This window comes from Scyliorhinus torazame, chromosome 1, assembly GCF_047496885.1.
Source record: "Scyliorhinus torazame isolate Kashiwa2021f chromosome 1, sScyTor2.1, whole genome shotgun sequence".
NCBI classification, from domain to species: Eukaryota; Metazoa; Chordata; class Chondrichthyes; order Carcharhiniformes; family Scyliorhinidae; genus Scyliorhinus; species Scyliorhinus torazame.
Genome location: NC_092707.1, coordinates 298,314,412 through 298,334,247, shown reverse-complemented (window position 1 = coordinate 298,334,247; position 19,836 = coordinate 298,314,412). Strand labels below are relative to the sequence as shown.

General features: G+C 52.5%; 1 protein-coding gene across 3 annotated transcripts in view; it reads left to right on the top strand.

Moving 5' to 3' along the window:
* ipcef1 (interaction protein for cytohesin exchange factors 1) overlaps positions 1 to 19,836 on the top strand; it is a 218,963-nt gene that overhangs the window by 60,503 nt on the left and 138,624 nt on the right. The window contains exon 1 of one of the 3 annotated variants that reach the window (XM_072507729.1): positions 8,345 to 8,616. The exons of the other annotated variants lie outside the window; for them this stretch is intronic. Coding sequence (XP_072363830.1) covers positions 8,563 to 8,616 — 54 coding nt within the window. The 5' untranslated portion in view covers positions 8,345 to 8,562. Of the gene's footprint in view, positions 1 to 8,344; positions 8,617 to 19,836 lie in introns of those variants that run through there. 3 annotated transcript variants of the gene reach the window in all.

The following is a 19,836-nucleotide window of genomic DNA, read 5'->3' as shown; positions in this document are numbered from 1 at the left end:
GCGTTTCCCGGGGGTAGTCCAAACTTCTTCTCCAGCGCCCCTAGGCTCGCAAACGTCCCATCAATGAACAGGTCCCCCATTCTTCTAATCCCTGCCCGATGCCAGCTCCGAAACCCCCCATCCATCCTTCCCGGGACGAACCAATGATTCTCCCGAATCGGTGACCAAACCGAGGCTCCCACCTCGCCCCTGTGTCGCCTCCACTGCCCCCAGATCTTCAGCGTCGCCGCCACGACCGGACACGTGGTGTACCTTGTCGGCGAGAGCGGTAACGGTGCCGTCACCAGCGCCCTCAGGCTCGTGCCCATACAGGACACCATCTCTAGCCTCTTCGACACCGCCCCCTCTCCCTCCATTACCCACTTACGGATCATCGCCACATTGGCAGCCCAATAATAGCCACACAAATTCGGCAGCGCCAGACTCCCCCTGTCCCTGCTACGCTCCAGAAACACACTCTTCACCCTCAGGGTCTTATTCGCCCACACAGATCCCATGATGCTCCTGCTTACCCGTTTGAAAAAGGCCTTGGGGATCAAAATGGGAAGGCACTGGAACACAAAGAGAAACCTCGGGAGGACCGTCATTTTGACCGACTGCACCCTACCCGCTAGTGACAGTGGCAGCATATCCCATCTTTTAAAATCCTCCTCCATCTGCTCCACCAACCCCGTCAAATTGAGCTTGTACAGGGCCCCCCAACTCCTAGCTACATGGATCCCTAGGTACCGAAAGCTCCTTTCCACCCTCTTCAGCGGTAGCTCGTCTATCCCCCTTCCCTGGTCCCCTGAATGCACCACAAAGAGCTCACTCTTCCCTATGTTGAGTTTATACCCCGAAAAGTCCCCAAACTCCCTAAGGATCCGCATGACCTCCGCCATCCCCTCCACTGGATCCGCAACATACAACAACAGGTCATCGGCATACAACGACACCCGGTGTTCCTCTCCCCTCCGGACCAATCCCCTCCATTTCCTGGACTCCCTCAGTGCCATGGCCAGCGGCTCAATTGCCAGTGCAAACAACAAGGGGGATAAGGGGCACCCGTGCCTCGTCCCCCAGTACAGCCGAAAGTACTCCGACCTCCGCCGGTTCGTAGCCCCACTCGCCACTGGGGCTCTATATAGCAGCCTGACCCAACTGATGAACCCCTCCCCGAACCCAAACCTCCGCAACACTTCCCAAAGATACTCCCACTCCACCCGGTCGAAGGCCTTCTCCGCGTCCATAGCTGCCACTACCTCCGCTTCTCCCTCCACCTAGGGCATCATAATCACATTGAGGAGCCTCCGTACATTTGTATTTAGCTGCCTACCCTTCACAAATCCCGTCTGGTCCTCATGAATCACCCCCGGGACACAGTCCTCAATTCTCGTAGCCAGCACCTTCGCCAGAAACTTAGCGTCAACATTGAGGAGCAAGATCGGTCTCTACGACCCACATTGCAATGGATCCTTGTCCCGCTTCAAGATCAAAGAGATCAGCGCCCTGGACATTGTCGGGGGCAAGGACCCCCCTCCCTCGCCTTATTAAAAGTCCTCACGAGCAACGAGCCCAACAGGTCCACGTATTTCCTGTAAAGTTCAACCTGGAACCCATCCAGCCCCGGGGCCTTCCCTGCCTGCATGCTCCCCAATCCTTTCACCAGATCCTCCAGCCCAATCGGCGCCCCCAAACCAGCCACCCTCCTCCACCCTCGGGAACGTCGGCTGATCCAGGAATCGTCGCATCCCCTCCTCCCCCGCTGGGGGGCTCAGACCTGTACAGATCCCCATAGAAGTCCCTAAATACCTTGTTTATTCTCACCGCACTCCGCACCGTATTCCCCCCTCTATCCTTGACTCCACCGATCTCCCTCGCTGCCTCCCTCTTACGAAGCTGATGTGCCAGCATCTGACTCGCCTTCTCCCCATACTCGTACGTCGCCCCCTGCCCTTTCCTCCACTGTGCCTCTGCTTTCCCCGTGGTCAACAGGTCAAATTCCATCTGGAGGTTCCGTCGCTCCCTAAGTAGCCCCTCCTCGGGGGCCTCTGCATACCTCGTGTCCACCCTTAAAATCTCCCCCACCAACCTCTCCCTCCCCTCTCTCTTCTCCCTGTGGGCCCTAATGGATATTAGCTCGCCCCTGACCACCGCCTTCAACGCCTCCCAGATTACCCCCACCTGCACCTCCCCGTTGTCGTTGGCCTCCAAGTATCTTTCAATGCACCCCCGCACCCGCCCGCACACCCCCTCATCCGCCAACTGTTCCACATGGAGGTGCCACAGCGGGCGCTGGTCCCTCTCCTCCCCCAACTCCAGCTCCACCCAATGCCGGGCGTGGTCCGAGATGGCTATGGCCGAATATTCCGTTCCCTCCACTTTCGGGATTAGCGCCCCACTTAAAATGAAAAAGTCTTTCCGGGAGTAGGCTCTATGGACGTGGGAAAAGAAGGAAAATTCCCTGGCCTGGGGCCTGACAAACCTCCATGGATCCACTCCCCCCATCTGGTCCATAAACCCCCTGAGCACCTTGGCCGCAGCCGGCCTCTTGCCCGTCCTGGACCTAGAACAATCCTGTGCTGGGTCCAACACCGTGTTGAAGTCCTACCCCATTATTAAGCTTCCTACCTCCAGATCCGGAATCCGACCCAGCATGCGTTTCATAAATCCGGCATCATCCCAATTCAGGGCATATACGTTCACCAGTACCACCCGCACGCCCTGCAACCCAGTACCACCCGCACCCCCTGCAACAACCACTCACCATCACATATCGACCTCCATTATCCGCTACAATATTCAGTGCCTCGAACGACACCCGCTTCCCCACCAGTATTGCAAACCCTCTGTTCTTCGCATCCAGCCCTGAATGAAAGACCTGCCCTACCCATCCCTTTCTCAGCCTAACCTGATCTGCCACCTTCAGATGTGTCTCCTGGAGCATAACCACGTCTGCCTTCAGTCCCTTTAAGTGCACGAACACCCGGGCCCTCTTGACCGGCCCGTTCAGGCCCCTCACATTCCAAGCTATCAGCCGGATCGGGGGGCTACTCGCCCCCCCCTCCCTGCCGACTAGCCATCTCCTTTTCCAGGCCAGCCACGTGCCCGCGCCTCCCGCACCCTCCAGTCCCCCAGGCGGCGGTCTCCGGCACCGACTACCTCTCCTTCTTCCAGCTCCCCTTTGGCCAATGCAGCAGCAACCCAGTTTCCCCCCCCCCCCCCCCCCCCGCCCCCTCCGTCCCTCCCTCCTCCCCCCCCACTAGATTCTCATCTAGCCATTTTGCTCCCCCATGACAATTCCGTAAGTCAGCTGACTCCTGCTGACCCCGGCCTCTCCCGCCATTCCAGCGACCCCCCAGTGTGAGAATCCTGCCCACCCCTTGGCAGTCAGTGTGTGCTCCTCTCCAGCACCGCCCTTCCCCCCCGGCCCCGCCCCCATCCTTCTCTAACGCGGGAAAAAAGCCCGTGCTTTCCTGAGCCGGCCCCGCCCCCTCTGGCGCAGCTCCTTTTTGCGGCCTTACCCCAACTCCCCATACCCGAGCCTCCACCCCCCCTCTTCCTCCATGGGGCCCTGCCCCTCCAACACCGATGCCCACACTCTCCCACAGCGCCCACATCAAATCCATTCACCCATCCCCACCCAGCACCAAAACAAAAAGAACATTCCCCAAATGCAGTAAACACAGTAAAGATGCCCCACGACAAACCCTCCGTTTGAGTCCAACTTTTCAGTCTGGATAAAGTTCCATGCCTCATCAGGCGTTTCAAAATAGTGGTGCCGATCTTGGAACGTGACCCACAATCGCGCTGGCTGCAGCATCCCGAACTTCACCCCGTTCCGATGGAGCACCGCCTTAGCCCGGTTGAAACCAGCCCTCTTCTTAGCCACCTCCGCACTCCAGTCCTGATAAATTCGGATCTCCGTGTTCTCCCACCTGCTGCTCCGCTCTTTTTTGGCCCATCTCAGGACACACTCTCTGTCCACAAAGCGGTGGAACCTCACCACTACAGCCCTTGGCGGCTCGTTGGCTTTGGGTCTCCTTGCCAGGACCCAATGAGCCCCATCCAGCTCCAGGGGCCTCGGGAAAGCTCCTGCGCCCATCAGCGAATTGAGCATCGTGCTCACATATGCCCCGGCATCGGGCCCCTCCACTCCTTCAGGGAGACCCAGAATCTGAAGATTCTTCCTCCTCGACCTATTCTCCAGGTCCTCAAATTCTTCCGCCCACCTCTTGTGCAGCGCCTCGTGCGCCTCCACCTTCACCGCCAGGCCCAAGATCTCGTCCTCGTTCTCCGAGGCTTTTTGCCACACCTCCCGGATCGCCGCCCCTTGGGCCTTCTGGGTCTCCACAAGCTTCTTAATCGCCGCCTTCATTGGCGCCAGCATTTCAGCTGCTCCTCAAAGCAGCGTTTACGAAACTCCTGCTGCTCCTGCGCCCACGCTGCTTGGTCTCCACCTGCCACCATCTTGCTTTTCCTCCCTATCACTTTCCGCTGCACCAGGATCACTTTTTTAACCGCTCCACTCCTGGTCCAATCCATATAATGTCGGGGGGGGACCTTGCTGTCACCTTCCCACACTGGAAGCCGTCGAACAATTGCCGTTGGGGCCCTCTGAAGAGCCCAAAAGTCCGTTCCCGGCGGGAGCTGCCGAATATGCGACCTATCTAGGCACAGCCGCAACCGGAAGTCTTGGTTCTAACAGTGTTAACAGGTGTTTAACGGGAACAAGTATTTACAGATACGTGCCCTTGCCTCGTAACTGAACTGTGCCCTGAACCCGTGCCGACGTAACTGGTGTCTAACTCTCTGGCCCTACGGGCCCTAATGCTACGTCTTGGTGGATCCCCAGATGGTATAGCAGGAGTGGAGGTGGCCTGCTGTGATTCCTGCCCTGCAATCTGGGCCCCCTTGGTGTGACCGTGTCTTCTGGGGCGACCGGGTCTGGATGTGGGTGTGGTTGGCCGCGCCTCTCAGGCACCGTTCACATCTATCACCCTCCTTTGGGAAGAACCTGTTCATTCAGGTTCTGGTCAGGTGTGCTCTGTGCACCACCTTGAACTGCATGAGGCTGAGCCTTGCGCAGGAGGAGGTTGTAGCGCACAATGACTTACGAGAGAGACGAGAAGTGATGAAGTTGATTCAGGATTTATTAAGCAAGACTTGTCCCCAGCAGCTCAGCAACAGAATGAAGCGGCGGGGAGAAGCTCGGGTTCGTATACTCCGCCTTCAGGGCGGAGCCAGGAGTCGGCAGCCAACCAGGACCCGGGATCTGTCAGCCAATAGCATCACTGCTTCACAGTCCCACATGACCCCTAATACATACCACCACAGAGGTGAATTGGCCCTACTCAGTGCTTCTCTCCAGAGTCCCCAGCCACTTCTGTTCCCAGTTTATCTCCCCATTTTCATCTGACCGTCCAGTGGCAGTCTCGCCCTATCCAGTTGCTATCCGTAGATTTTCCCACAGTTTCCCCCTTCCTTACTGTCCGTGTTTATCAGGCCCTCTAGGAATGTGGTTCCCGGGGCCCTGGGATATTCTGTTGTCTCCTTGCGGAGAAAGTGCTTGACCTGAAGGTGCCTAAGTTCCTGTCCTGTCGGTAGTTCCAGGTCCTCCGTCAGTTCGCTCGGTGTCGCTAGTCTGTCCCCCATGTAAAAGTCCCTGACTGTTAGTGTCCCCCCGTCCTGTCTCCATTTTTTGAAAGTGGTGTCGAGCACGGCTGGTGGGAATTTGTGGTTTCCACAGCTGGGGGTCATGGGGCACATCTCGGTCAGACCGAAATGTTGCCTCATCTGGTTCCATGTCCTTCGTGCAGCTACCACCACTGGGCAGGATGTGCGTTTCGTCGGGTGGGATGGGGGCATTGCCGTGGTAAGGGCCCGGAGGGTGGTTCCCTTGCAGGAGGACTCCTCCATCCTCACCCATTCCATGGTGGGTTCAGTGTATCCATCCCCTCGCTCTCTCTCCCGTTGCTGCCCACTGGTAGTATTGTATGTTTGGCATAGCCAGGCCACCTAGGTCTTTAGTCCTTTGCTGTGTTGTTTTGGGGATTCTTGGATTCTTACCCCCCCCCCCCCCCCCCCCCCCCACACACACACACACACACACACACACAAACGCCATGATCATTTTGTCTATGTTGAGGATGTTGAGGAAGAAGGCCTTGGGGACGAAGATCGGTATCGATCTGAACAGGAAGTGGAACCTCGGCATATCGTTCATCTTGATCGTCTGCACCCTCCTGTCTCTGTAGGTCCTTTTTGACATCCTCCGCCAGGCTGGATAGATTCCACTTATGGAAATGTGTCCGGTCCCAGGCTGTTTAGATCCCCATGTAGTGGAATTTGTTTTGGGCTAATTTGAACGGAGCCCCTCCAGCTCTGTCCCTCCCCCGTTTGGGTTCACCGGGAATGACTCGCTCTTGCCCAGGTTAAGTTTATAACCCGAGAAGGTTGCGAACACTTTCAGGAGTTGCGTGATTGCTTTCAGCCCTTCCTGGGGTTCCAAGACGTAGAGAAGCAGGTCATCTGCAAAGAGTGACATTCTATGCTCTCTGCCTCCCCTTTGGGATGCCCATCCAGCTTTTCACGTCTCACAGAGCAATCGCCAAGTTTTCAATTGCCAGGGCAAAGAGGAGCGGGGACAGTGGGCATCCCTGCCATGTCTCTCTACAGCTGGAAGACTTCAGAGCTGGTGGTGTTGGTTCAAACGCTCGTGGAAAGCAGGTTAAAGTTCATTTGTAATTTTTTTCTTCTCCGCCAGAAGCTCTTATCGCTCTCGGCTGCTCCCCCCTTTGGTCTGAGCGACCTGTGTGCCCTGTTCTGGGGGTTGGGAAAGCTGTCTCTTCTGACTAGGTTGCCCAGCACTTGGGCAATATAGTCTGTTGGGTCTCTGCCCTTGATCCTTCCAGCAGACCCACAATTCGTATGTTTCCCCACCCCTGCTGAGCAACAGAGCCAGTTGTGGTGCCATTGTTCTGGCTGCTGGTGTTTTACCCTGATAGGCCCTCCTCCACAACAGTATCCAAGACGGTATACCTGTTAAAGAGGGGGACAGACACAGGGCATTCCTGCACTGACTGCTTGCCCCTCCACTGGCCACCCATCTATCTGCCTGCTCTTTGGGTGTGACCACGTCTCTAAAACCCCTATCTATGATGCTCTCCGCCGTTTTCATGCTTCGAAGTGCATCCAACTGCTGCTCCAACCGATCCATGTGGTCTGTGAGGAGCTGCAATTAGGTGCTCATCTTGCAGATGTAGTTGTCCAGAATGCCTGGGGCGTCACGGATCTCCTACATCTGGCAGTTGAAGCACTGCACCCTGCTAAGCCCCATTTCTAGCTCTAATTAATTATTTATTGACTAACCAGTAATTTCTAACCAGTAATTTAACACGGATTCAAATTTAACAAATTTGTAACTAGATCTGAAGAATATTTCCCCTTCATTTTTTTCATTTGTCACTCCTTGCCTGCTTTCCTGTTTTATGTGCTGAGGATACACAGATGGATGATAATTGGCTTATCTAAATGATTTTTCTCCTGAGTTACTTGCAGCATTATTCAGGAGATTAATTTAATCCCTGGCAACTCTAAACTATAAAAGTGCGCTCTTCATTAATAGAAGACAGCACAACGTGAGCAATACAGCTTGTAAGTAAGATATTAAAACAATTACTCAGAACAAGTATCTTGGCCTCTTTAATTACCCACCCTGGATTCATAAATTACATCAGTAATGGGTTAAGAATGAGTGAGAACACAGACCTCGGTATCGTTAGAGCTGGTTCTCTTGTAGGCACTGTGAGGAACTCTTATTCCAAGATAGCATTGTGTTTAACACCGAGGGCTGTCTTGATTCACTGTTAGGGACCTGCAACCTTGAAGCCGCATTTCGCTCATTAATGACTGTTATGGTTCCCGACCTTGGTCGATCAGTCCCATTTTGATGGTAATTAAGTGGCTTGTTTTAAACTTTGTACTTGTGAGAAAGTATCATTAAATTAACAATTGTTTTGTTAGAACTGTTAAAATGTTGATGCAATGTGCTCCTGCTTTGTTTTTCATTATTATGAGCATTTAAGTAAAGCATTGGACCCTTAAGATATTGCATTTTTGTCTGAATTTGTTTTTCAAAAGCTGTCCTTGTGAGCAAGGATGCTGACCTCTGCACTATCTGACTGTCAAACTCTGCTGGGTCACACCAGGCTGTTGCAATTTCCTTCTGTACTTAATCACACTGACTTTGTTCACATGTTCGACATGTGAAGATGTGCATCTCTTTCTTTTTATTTTCTGAGCAACCTTGCCAGCTGTGCTGCAGCAGGCGCTGGTACTAAGAGGGCTGCACAGAAATGCACATCTTCGACATGGAATATGTTTATCTGAAATTGCGTCATGCAGGTCAAGTTGTTTTGAGTGATCAAAGGGATCCATTATGCGGCTGAGAACCTAAGCAAGCAGCTCTTGAAAAGCTTTTCAGCCACAGTCTGTAAAAAGATGATATTACATGCTCCCTTCCGCTGAAGTCATTTGCAGAGCTGACCAGTTTGAGCTTGAACTTCCTGTTTTTATTCTGGCATGTTGTCACTAACCAATGTGGCTGCACAGAGGATAAGTAGCCTGAGTGATTCGGTATGTCATATTTGTTCTTTTTAATGCTATTTTTTTTTTCAATTTGTTTCTTTGTTTTTGATTGAGAATGTTTAACTAAACACGTCTGGCTCAATAGGTTTTACTGCTCGTGGTTGTAAAAAGAGAAAGATTGCATGTCTGCTAAAGCTGATTTTTTTTCAGAAACTTTACAAAAATATTTTTTCTACAGATGTCTAAGCAATGGATCATAAAGTTTAAATGTTTAATAACTTTCTCCATTGAAGCACTGGTTAAATCATATGTTGGGCAAATTAACAGTTGATGACGTTTGATAATTGATGGAAAAATGCAAACATTTTAATTCATGAAAATGTATATGACATAACCCTCTGTTTTTAGTTGTTTAATATAATGCTATTGAATAGTTAAACTATCTATTGAATTTGTCTTGAACTGCAGGTAGTTTTGCCATGGTTATTTTGGCATTGTGTAGTGTTGTAGCGTGGCTGAACTCCAATCTGTTGAGTCAGAAACTATTGCAATGGGATCTTCACATTCGCGATTCTTTACACCAGCATTTACTGATTGCTACTGAATAATAGCGTTAGAGGAAACTGCCAAGTTGTAGTAATCACAGGGATAGGTGCAAGGAAAGTTAGGAGGGAGGTTTTTGACTGGGGGTCACTGCACTCTGAGAGATCTAGAATGGCGTCACAAAGCACATCCCAGATGATCAGGGTGCTGACTAACCATGAAGGAAATTTCTCAATCAGTCTCTTGTTTGTTTACCACCTGATTATTTCTCCCTGAAGTCCGTCCGACCGACCCACAGCGTCATGGGGCGTCATTCTCCGACCCCCCAGCGGGTTGGAGAATGGCCGTTGGCCGCAGTGAATCCCACCCCCGCCGGTTGCCGAAGTCTCCGGTACCGGATATTCGGCGGGGGCGGGAATCGGGCCGCGCTGGTTGGCGGGCCCCCCCACTCGATTCTCCGGCCCGGATGGGCCGAAGTCCCGCCGAGAAATTGCCTGTCCCGCCAGCGTAAATTAGAGTACCTATTTACCGGCGGGACAAGGCGGCGTGGGCGGGCTCTGGGGTCCTGGGGGAGGCGCGGGGTGATCTGACCCCGGGGGGTGCCCCCACGGTGGCCTGGCCCGCGATCGGGGCCCACCGATCCGCGGGCGGGCCTGTGCCGTGGGGGCACTCTTTCCCTTCCGCCTCCGCAACGGTCTCCACCATGGCGGAGGCGGAAGAGACTTTCCCCACTGCGCATGCGCGGGAAACTGTCAGCGGCCGCTGACGCTCCCGCGCCTGCGTCACCCCGACATGTCATTTCCGCGCCAGCTGGCGGGGCAACAAACGCCGTTTCCGCCAGCTGGCGGGGCGGAAGTCCCTCCGGCGCCGGCCTAGCCCCTCAATGTTGGGGCTCGGCCCCCAAAGGTGCGGAGCATTCCTTTGAGGCGGCGCGATGCCCATCTGATTGGCGCCATTTTGGGCGCAAGTCGGCGGACATCGCGCCATTTGGGGAGAATTTCGCCCATGATCTCCAGCCTGGGTAGGGCAAGGAGAAAAGTCCTGAATTCACCCCAACTGGAATGGGTATCGAGCCCCATGCTGTTGGCACCAATCTGATCCATTCTGGCCATCCAGCTAACTGAGCCAACCCAGCTCCCTGAGGAGTCTGAGTTGCTGTGGCAACATACACTTTCCCATGAATGTTTTCGCCTGGAGCTAGGAGGTATGGTGGCAACTGGAAAAATTGGTCAGGATGGATTGGCGAACAATTGAAAGGTGAGAACTAGTCCCAGATCAGGCTGGGGTTTTCCAAGGTTGTCAGGTCAAGGAGGTAGTCTGGAGCAGGTCAGTGTGAGCAATTGGGAGGTCAATTGTGTAGTTAGCAGGACTTGGACTAGGATTTTTCTCTCTCATGTTTCCTGGGTAACTATCCAGGTATATAAGTCTGAACCTTCCAAAGTCTCAGATTCTAACTCCGAGTCGGATACTGTTTTGGAGGCTCCTGGGAAGCAAAGGGACTGCTCATCGGAAGTTCAAACTTACCGGGCATTTCCCATAAAGTTGATGGGCGGGATTCTCCGACTCCCTACCGGGTTGGAGAATTGACGGGGGGGGGGGGGGAGGCGGCGTGAATCCCATCCCGCCACTCCGACGCCAGCTGCCAAATGTTCCGGTGCCAGTTTCTTGGCGGGGGCAGGGACCACGTCGCGCTGGTCAGGGGCCTTTGGCAGTGGCCCCCCCGGGGATTCTCCGGGCACCAATGTGCCGAGCGGCCTCCCGTTTTCGGCCGGTCCTGCCAGCGTGAAATACACAAGGTCCATACCAGTGGGAACTGGCTCTGAGGGCGGCCTGCGGAGTCCTCGGGGGGAGGGGGGGGGGGGGAGGGGGGGGGGGGAGGGGGGAACCGGCCCCGGGGGGCTCCCACCGTGGCCTGGCAAGCGATCGGGGCCCACAGATCTGCGGGCGGGCCTGTGCCGTGGGAGCACTCTTTCCCACCACGCCAGCCTCTGTAAAGCTCCGCCATGGCCGGTGCGGAGAAGAAACCCCCTGCGCATGCGCAAGGATCACACCAGCGGTTCTGCGCATGCGCCAGAACACGCTGTCACTCCCGCGCATGCGCCAACTCGCGCCGGCCGGCGGAGGTCCTTCGGCGCCGGTAAACGTGGCGCCAACCAGTCCAGCGCCAGCCTAGCCCCCGGAAGTGCAGAGGATTCCACAACTTCCGGGTGGCCCGATGCCGGAGTGGTTCACGCCACTCTTTGGTGCTGGTGCGGCCCGCCCGCCTGTTGGGGGAGAATCCCAGCCCCGGACTCTCATAATCGGAGACCAGCATCTCGGTCAGGAGTTCTCCAACCAATCCGATTTCTTTTGGATGTCTAAAGTAGAGGGAACAATAGAGGAGGTCCCTTGTAATGTGTCAATATTCACAGAGGGAGCCTGTGAGCATTTTGCTATTCTCAGTGGGTTTCCAATATGGAAATGTTTAAACAGTTGTCTTCTGATCCTTGGAGAAACAAAGGGCGGGATTCTCTGACCCCCCCTGCCGGGTCGGAGAATTCCCGGGGGCCAGCGTGAATCCCGCCCCAGCCGCTCCGACGCCAGCTGCTGTATTCTCCGGCGCCAGTTTTCGGCTGAGGACGGGGATCCCGGCAATTCTCTGGGCTCTGATGGGCCAAGAGGCCGTCAGTTTCTGGCCAGTGCCGCCGGCATGGATTGGACATGGTCCCACATGGCGGGACCTGGCTGGTAGGCCAGCTGGTGCGGTCTTCGGGGGAACGTGGGGGGATCCGGCCCCGGGGGGGGGGGGCACGGTGGCCTGGACCGCGATTGGGGCCCGCTGATCTGCGGGCAGGCCTGTGCCATGGGGGCACTCCTTTGTTCTGCACAGACCAATGTAGGGCTCTGCCATGGCCGGCACGGAGATGACAACTCCCTGCGCATGCGCTAGAATATGCAGGCTGGTCCGCGCATGCGCGGAACCACGTCGGCAGTTCTGCACATGTGCTAACTCGTGCCGGCCCTTCGCCGCTGGTTGGCGCAGTTCCAACCCCTCCGCTGCCAGCCTAGCCCCCGGAAGCGCGGAAGATTCCGCAACTTCCGGTCGGCCCGACGCCGGAGTGGTTCGTGGCGCTTTTTAAGCTGGCGCCGGGCCATCGCGGGGATTCCGGAGAATCCCGCATAATAACTTTCATAAAGAAATACAACTTCCAGTTAATAGCTGAAAGAATGATTAGTCAAGAGTTCTAATTTTATGATATTTACTGTGACAAATGACTAAAAATACTGTTGTAACGTCCAATTACGACCAATTTGCATTTATTTGCATGCTCCTGCTGGCGTGTGGCATGAAACTTGTTCACGCCACTAGCAGGGGTTGGAGCATGACTTTCGAGTTGGCACCCAGCACCAATCCTGATTTTGCTCAGCGCCAATGCCCAATTTTGCCCAAACGCCTGATCTCCATCCTATCAGGGAACACATTCTGGGCGTCCCGGGACCGAGAATCCAGTCCACTATCTTTGCAGGCAACATATACTTTAACCCACAGAACAGAATATCCCCATTCTTATTCTTCATAGATCATAGAATTTACAATGCAGAAGAAGACCATTGGGCCCATTGAGTCTGCACCGGCCCTTACAAAGAGCACCCTATTCAAGCCCACATATCTACCCGATCCCCAAAGGTTAAGTAACCCCCACTTAACCTTTGTGGACACTAAGGACAATTTAGCATGGCCAATCCACCTAACCTGCACATCTTTGGACTGTGGGAGGAAACCGGAGCACCCGGAGGAAACCCACGCAGACACGGGGAGAACGCACAGACAGTGACCCAGCCAGGAATCGAACCTGGGACCCTGGAGCTGTGAAGCAACTGTGCTCACCACTATGTTACCGTGCTAGCCCAACAAAATACCCTTCAGAAGGATACATTATGATCTCCTTTATGTAGACATTCAATTTTCCCAGAATCAGTACAAAGTGGTTTATCACTGCTCTCTTCTTTTCTCAGCCACGAAGAACTGTTTTTCACAGTGAGGTTTTCTTTTCCTGGAGACTCTCCTTAGTTTAAGCTAGAGGACTCTTCCAGTCTTATTTTAATTCCCCACCAATTTGGTCTTTTCAATCAGTGTGAGCTGCCGCCCGCATTCCTGAACAGCAAAACAGTTTTTTTGACCTCCAACTGTCGTCCACCGTGGAGATAAATGGACAATAATTGTTCACATCCTGACATTCTCAACACTTTTCTGGGACTTTGAGATTCATAGTCTCCACTGTAAACACAGAGGCTGCTGCCATTGTCTTGAAGCCTAAATACCTTGCCCATTCTTTCAAGTAAAACAACCTAAGCCTTCCTTTGATCCTTAACAACCAAACCACACAAATTTATTGTTGGGCAAACTGCAAAAAGATCGCATGACCCCTTCATTTGTTGGGCAAACTGCAAAAAGATCGCATGACCCCTTCATTTTACCTTAAATTTTAAAACACAGTCCTAAAGCATGACAATCTTAATAACCTCTTAATTGCAACAATTGCTTTTGGGCCAGGGAATATGACAGGATGTCATAAATTTGAAATTATCATCATTTGTGTGAAAGGTCGTAAGGAAATTCTTTATGAAGAGTTGTTGGATTAAGGATTGCTTTGCCACTGGGAGCAGTTGAAGTAGGTGCTACAACATCTTGAAGGAGCGTTGCCCAGTCTGGAGGTATTGCTACAGATTTGATTATATTACATTTGACCACATGACATCCACAAATGCTATTGCATTTATCTTCACAAGGCTGGGTTCTTGGTAAGTGATTGTTTTTACCCATCGTTTCTGCCAGCAGCTGTTATGAGTAGTTCTCCAAACCAAGGGGTTATCCATGAGCAGGGAAATTGGGGAAACAGAGGGTGGGGCTGGAGTTCCCAGAGAGAACCAAATGTTGCAGGTACTTTGATTCAACCAGTAAATAAATAAAACTAGCATTGCTACTGTTAGGTGCCTGAACATCAGATCAACAGTGACATGAATGAATTCACTCTATCAAGGTTAGTTCAAACTAATCTGGTGCTTTCAGTTCACAGAATAATACAGTGCAGAAGAGACCCTTCATCCCATTGGATCTGCAGCGACGCATGAAAAACACCTCACCTGTCTACCTTTATACCATTCGCCAACACTTAGTCCATAGCCAGTTATCTGCACCCCTTTCTGTGATGTGTCTCTCCTGATATTCTCTATCCAGCACATCCAAGACATCTTGTTATTAACAGTAGCTCACTAACAAATTGCACTAACCAATATGAATACTGGTAACAGTCAAAATGCTCAAAAAAAACTAATAGTCATACAGTATCCCTCTGATGGGAGGATTATGTGTAATACTCTCTATTTTTAAAAATTATTCTTACTCTTACATGAGATGTGGGCGTCGCTGGCAATGCCAGCATTTGTCCATCCCAGTTAAGAGTCAACCACATTGCTGTGGGTCTGGAGTCACATGTTGGCCAGACCAGATAAGGATGGCAGATTTCATAGAATCATAGAATCCCTACAGTGCAGAAGGGGGGCATTCGGCCCATCATGTTTGAACTGACCCTCCGCAAGAGCATCGCACCAGGCCCACTACCCTGTCCCATCCACAGAACCGCAGCTAACCGCCACACATATTTGGACACTGAGGGACAATTTAGCATGGCCAATCCACCTTCCATGGCCAGTGCGCCAAGCTCTGCATGAAATGCTGGTCTCCATGTTTTCCCCATTTCCAAGTCTCTCTCACTCTCTCTCCCTCTTTACACCAAGGCCTAACCACCTGATCCTCAGACCCTCCTCCCCACCCACCAACCCAAGAACCAATTACTCAACGGTCATTGTCTCATCACCTTCACTTCAGAAACACGCTCTCCCAATCACCCTCGACCCCAGTCCGCTGTCATTCTCTCCTTCTACCCTGAGTCCCAATCTCCTGACCCCCTCAGTATCTGGTCACACATTCCTTTCCCCACCCCTTGAGCCCCAGTTCTCCACCGTCCAATCCTTGTTCATTCTCATCCACCCCATCCACGTGCCTCACCTTCCCCATCTGCCTCTGACTTCACCCTCTCCCGCAGACTCTTCGCTTATCTCCATAAGTCAGTCCCATTTCTAATAATAATAATCTTTATTGTCACAAGTAGGCTTACATTAACACTGCAATGAAGTTAATGTGAAAATCCCCTAGTCACCACATTCCGGAGCCTGTTCGGGAGCACAGAGGGAGAATTCAGAATGTCCAACTGATTTAACAGCACATCTTTCAGGACTTGTGGGAGGAAACCGGAGCACCCGGAGGAAACCCACGGAGACACGGCGAGAATGTGCGGACACTGCACAGACAGTAACCCAAGCTGGGAATCGAACCTGGGACCCTGGCGTGTGAAGCAACAGTGCTAACCACTATGCTACCGTACCACCCTAATCATCTTTAAGAACACTAGGTTAGAACTTTTAGCAAAGAGCTGGTACAGGCACAATAGGTAGAATGGCCCCCTGTGGGATGTCATTCTCTTGGAATTCAAGAAGTGTTGTTGGCAAGGTTGAGTAATAATCTTGGAGTGAAGTAATTTTATTTTGGTGATATTTAAGCCTCCGTTTAGATTGGGGCTGTGGTAGCTTTCTCACATCAGCTGTGGTTAAGCATTTCCTGCAGGGGTTTAATGGGTTTTTCTTTTGCAGGTGCCCCTGGACACCCCCTCCGGAAAAGAATTAACAGCTGTTACACAGCCTCCGTCTTTTACTCATCTGTAAAGCCAGTGCATGTTTTGCTACCGTACAGTTGAAACCAAATTTAAATAAACTGAAAAACAATTGCATGTGGGTGGCACATAGTTAGATCAACCATTTTTAGATATTGCATACATCCTATTTTAGCATAATTGTAACCAAATGAAAGTTTGTTGGGTAGTTTGATCTTGCAATTTATGTGTATGATAACTTTTTATAGGCTACAATGCATGAATCATTTGTTGTTTGTATGTTTGCATTTTGATTCTAGGAGCCTGGTGTCTGTGAAGCTAGCTCACTGTGTCTATGTTGCTGCATCTTTTTTTTTCGGCCTAGGCGGCAGGCTTTGAGACCTACTGTGTGCTGCCTGGGGATACCAGATTTAACCACTCAGATGCTATCAGTCAGCTTATAGCTACTGTGCTCCTAGGATCTGAATTAAAGCCCCACCTAAAAATAGCTATGAACTAATCAAAAATGAAGAAATTCACCTTTGGGTAAGGTTGCCACCTCCAGTTGTATATGTTGCCACCTCCAGTTGTATATGTTGCCACCTCCAGTTGTATATGTTGCCACCTCCAGTTGTATATATTCTCAGTGCTTCCGTTTCGTAACCTTCTACCCTCCGCAACCATGAAAAATAAAACAACTTTTATTCCGTTGCCAATATTTTGCAATGTAATAAGTAGAGATGATTCAAAGGAAGCGGAAAGGAAATTTCACTTTTTACATTGTCTCATGACACCCAGGAGTGCTTACGGTATCGAGGAAATTAATTCTTAAACTCCAGGCAGTACTGGAGGGTTGACAGCACCCCTGTTGTACCCTCAATAACGACGCTAGAAAGTAAAACGGTAAAGAAGGATTTAATTTTTTTTTTAACAAACAATTTTATTGAGGTATCTTTTGGCATTATAAACAGTCACAGATTACAGAAATATGCAAACATCAACAGAAAACCAACATTTCAACCAAATCATAATGCACATACCCGCTCCTCTCCCACCTACACTCGCCGCCTGTTTATCCCTCCTACTCTACCCTAATCTCTCCCCCCCCCTCCCCCTTCCCCCCCACCCCACCCACCTCCCGCTGAAGCTCACTCTCCTGCGAAGAAGTCGATGAATGGTCGCCACGTTCGGGTGAACCCCAATACAGATCCCCTCAAGGCGAACTTGATTTTTTTCCATACCCAGAAAACTTTAAAAAAATATATTTTTTAATTCAAATTTTTACATATTTTCAACAAACCCCCCCCTTACAGAAATAAGAAAAAACAAAGAACACATAAATAAACATCTTATAGCTCTGTCACGTATTCCCCCAATATACGAGCCCCCCATTAAACGATAATAAACACAGTAGTAAACACAAAGTACTCCCCCCCCCCCCCCCCCCGGGGTTGCTGCTGCTGCTGACCACCTCCTAACGCTCCGCTAGAAAGTCTAGGAATGGTTGCCACCGCCTGAAGAATCCTTGCACAGATCCTCTTAAGGCAAATTTTACCCCCTCCAATTTAATGAATCCTGCCATGTCGCTGATCCAGGCTTCTATGCTTGGGGGCCTCGCATCCTTCCACTGTAGCAGAATCCTCCACCGGGCTACCAGGGATGCAAAGACCAGAATACCGGCCTCTTTCGCCCCCTGCACTCCCGGCTCGTCCGATACCCCAAATAGTGCGAGCCCCCAACTCAGCTTAACCCGGGTGTTTACCACCTTAGACACCGTCCTCACAATGCCCCTCCAGAACCCATCCAGCGCTGAGCACGCCCAGAACATGTGGGCATGATTTGCTAGGCTCCCTGAACACCTCACACACCTGTCCTCTACTCCAAAAAAACGACTCAGCCTTGCCCCAGTCACGTGCGCCCTGTGCAGAACCTTAAATTGTATCAGGCTAAGCCTGGCACAAGAGGACAAAGAATTTACCGTACCCAGGGTGTCCACCCACGTGCCATCATCTATCTCCTCCCCCAGCTCCTCCTCCCATTTACCTTTCAGCTCCTCCACCGAGGCCTCCTCCTCGTCCTGCATCTCCTGGTAGATCGCCAAGACCTTGCCTTCCCAAACCCACACCCCCGAGATCACCCTATCCTGGATTCTACGTGCTGGCAGCAGCAGGAATTCCCTCACCTGCCGTCTTACAAACGCCCTTACCTGCATGTACCTGATGCCATTTCCAGGGGGGAGACCAAATTTTTCCTCCAACGCCCCAAGGCTCGCAAACGTCCCATCTATAAACAGGTCCCCCATCCTTCTAATACCTGCCCTGTGCCAGCTCAGGAACCCCCCATCCATCCTCCCCGGGACAAACCGATGGTTCTCCCGGATCAGGGACCACACCCAAGCCTCTGCCTCCCCCCGGTGGCGTCTCCACTGCCCCCAAGTTTTGAGGGTCGGCGCCACCACTGGACTCGTGGTGTACCTAGTCGGTGGGAGTGGCAGCGATGCCGTAACCAGCGCTCTCAGGCTCGTGCCCACTCAGGACGCCATCTCCAGCCTCTTCCACGCCGCCCCCTCCCCCTCCATTACCCACTTGCGTATCATCGCCACTTTGGCAGCCCAGTAATACCCACACAGATTAGGCAGCTCTAGCCCTCCACTGTCCCTGCTCCGCTCCAGAAACACCCTTCTCACCCTCGGGGTCCTTTTCGCCCACACGAATCCCATGATGCTCCTGCTGACCCGCTTAAAAAAGGCCTTGGGGATCAGGATGGGGAGGCACTGGAATATAAAAAGGAACCTCGGGAGCACCGTCATCTTCACCGACTGTACCCTACCCGCCAGATAGAGTGGCAGCATATCCCATCTTTTAAACTCCTCCGCTATCTGCTCCACCAGCCTCGTCAAGTTGAGCTTGTGTAGGGCCCCCCAGCTTCTGGCCACCTGGATCCCTAGGTACCGAAAATTCCTTTCCGCCCTCTTCAGCGGAAGTTCGTCTATCCCCCTTGGTCCCCTGGGTGTACCACGAAGAGCTCACTCTTCCGCAAGTTGAGCTTATACCCGGAAAAGTTTCCAAATTCCCTGAGGATCCGCATCACCTCCGGCATCCCCCCCACCGGGTCCGTCACATACAGTAATAGGTTAGCAATACCCGGTTTCGTCCCCCCCACCAAACCCCAATCCCCCCCCCCCCCCGCACCGACACTCTCCAGTTACTGGACTCCCTCAAAGCCATCGCCAAAGGCTCAATTGCCAACACAAATAGCAGGAGGGATAGGAGGCACCCCTGCCTCGTCCCCTGGCACAGTCGAAGGTATTCCGACCTCCTCCGATTTGTGGCCACACTCTCCACCGGGGCTTCGTACAGTAACCTAACCCAACTAATGAACCCCTCCCCGAACCCAAAGCTCCTCAACACTTCCCACAGGTGCCCCCACTCCACCCTATCGAAGGCCTTCTCTGCATCCATAGCCGCCACTATCTCCGCTTCCCCCTCCACTGCAGGCATCATGATTACATTTAGGAGCCTCCGCACATTGGTGTTTAGCTGCCTTCCCTTCACGAAACCCGTCTGGTCCTCATGGATCACCCCCGGGACACAGTCCTCAATTCTGTTAGCCAACACCTTCGCTAACAGCTTCGCATCCACATTGAGGAGCGAGATTGGACTATACGACCCACACTGTAAAGGGTCCTTGTCCCGCTTCAAGATCAGCGATCACTGATCTCGCTGGACATCGTCGGGGGTAGGACCCCCCCCCCCCATCCCTCGCCTCATTGAAAGTCCTCACTAGTAGTGGGCCCAACAGGTCCATATACTTCCTGTAAAATTCAACCGGGAACCCATCTGGCCCCAGTGCCTTCCCCTCCTGCATACTCCCCAGCCCCTTAGTCAACTCCTCCAGCCCTATCGGTGCCCCAAGCCCAGCCACCTGCCCCTCCTCTACCCTCGGGAACCTCAGACGGTCCAGAAAACAACGCATCCCCCCCTCCTCCGTCAGGGGCTCAGACCTATGCAGCCCCTCATAGAAGTCTCTAAATACC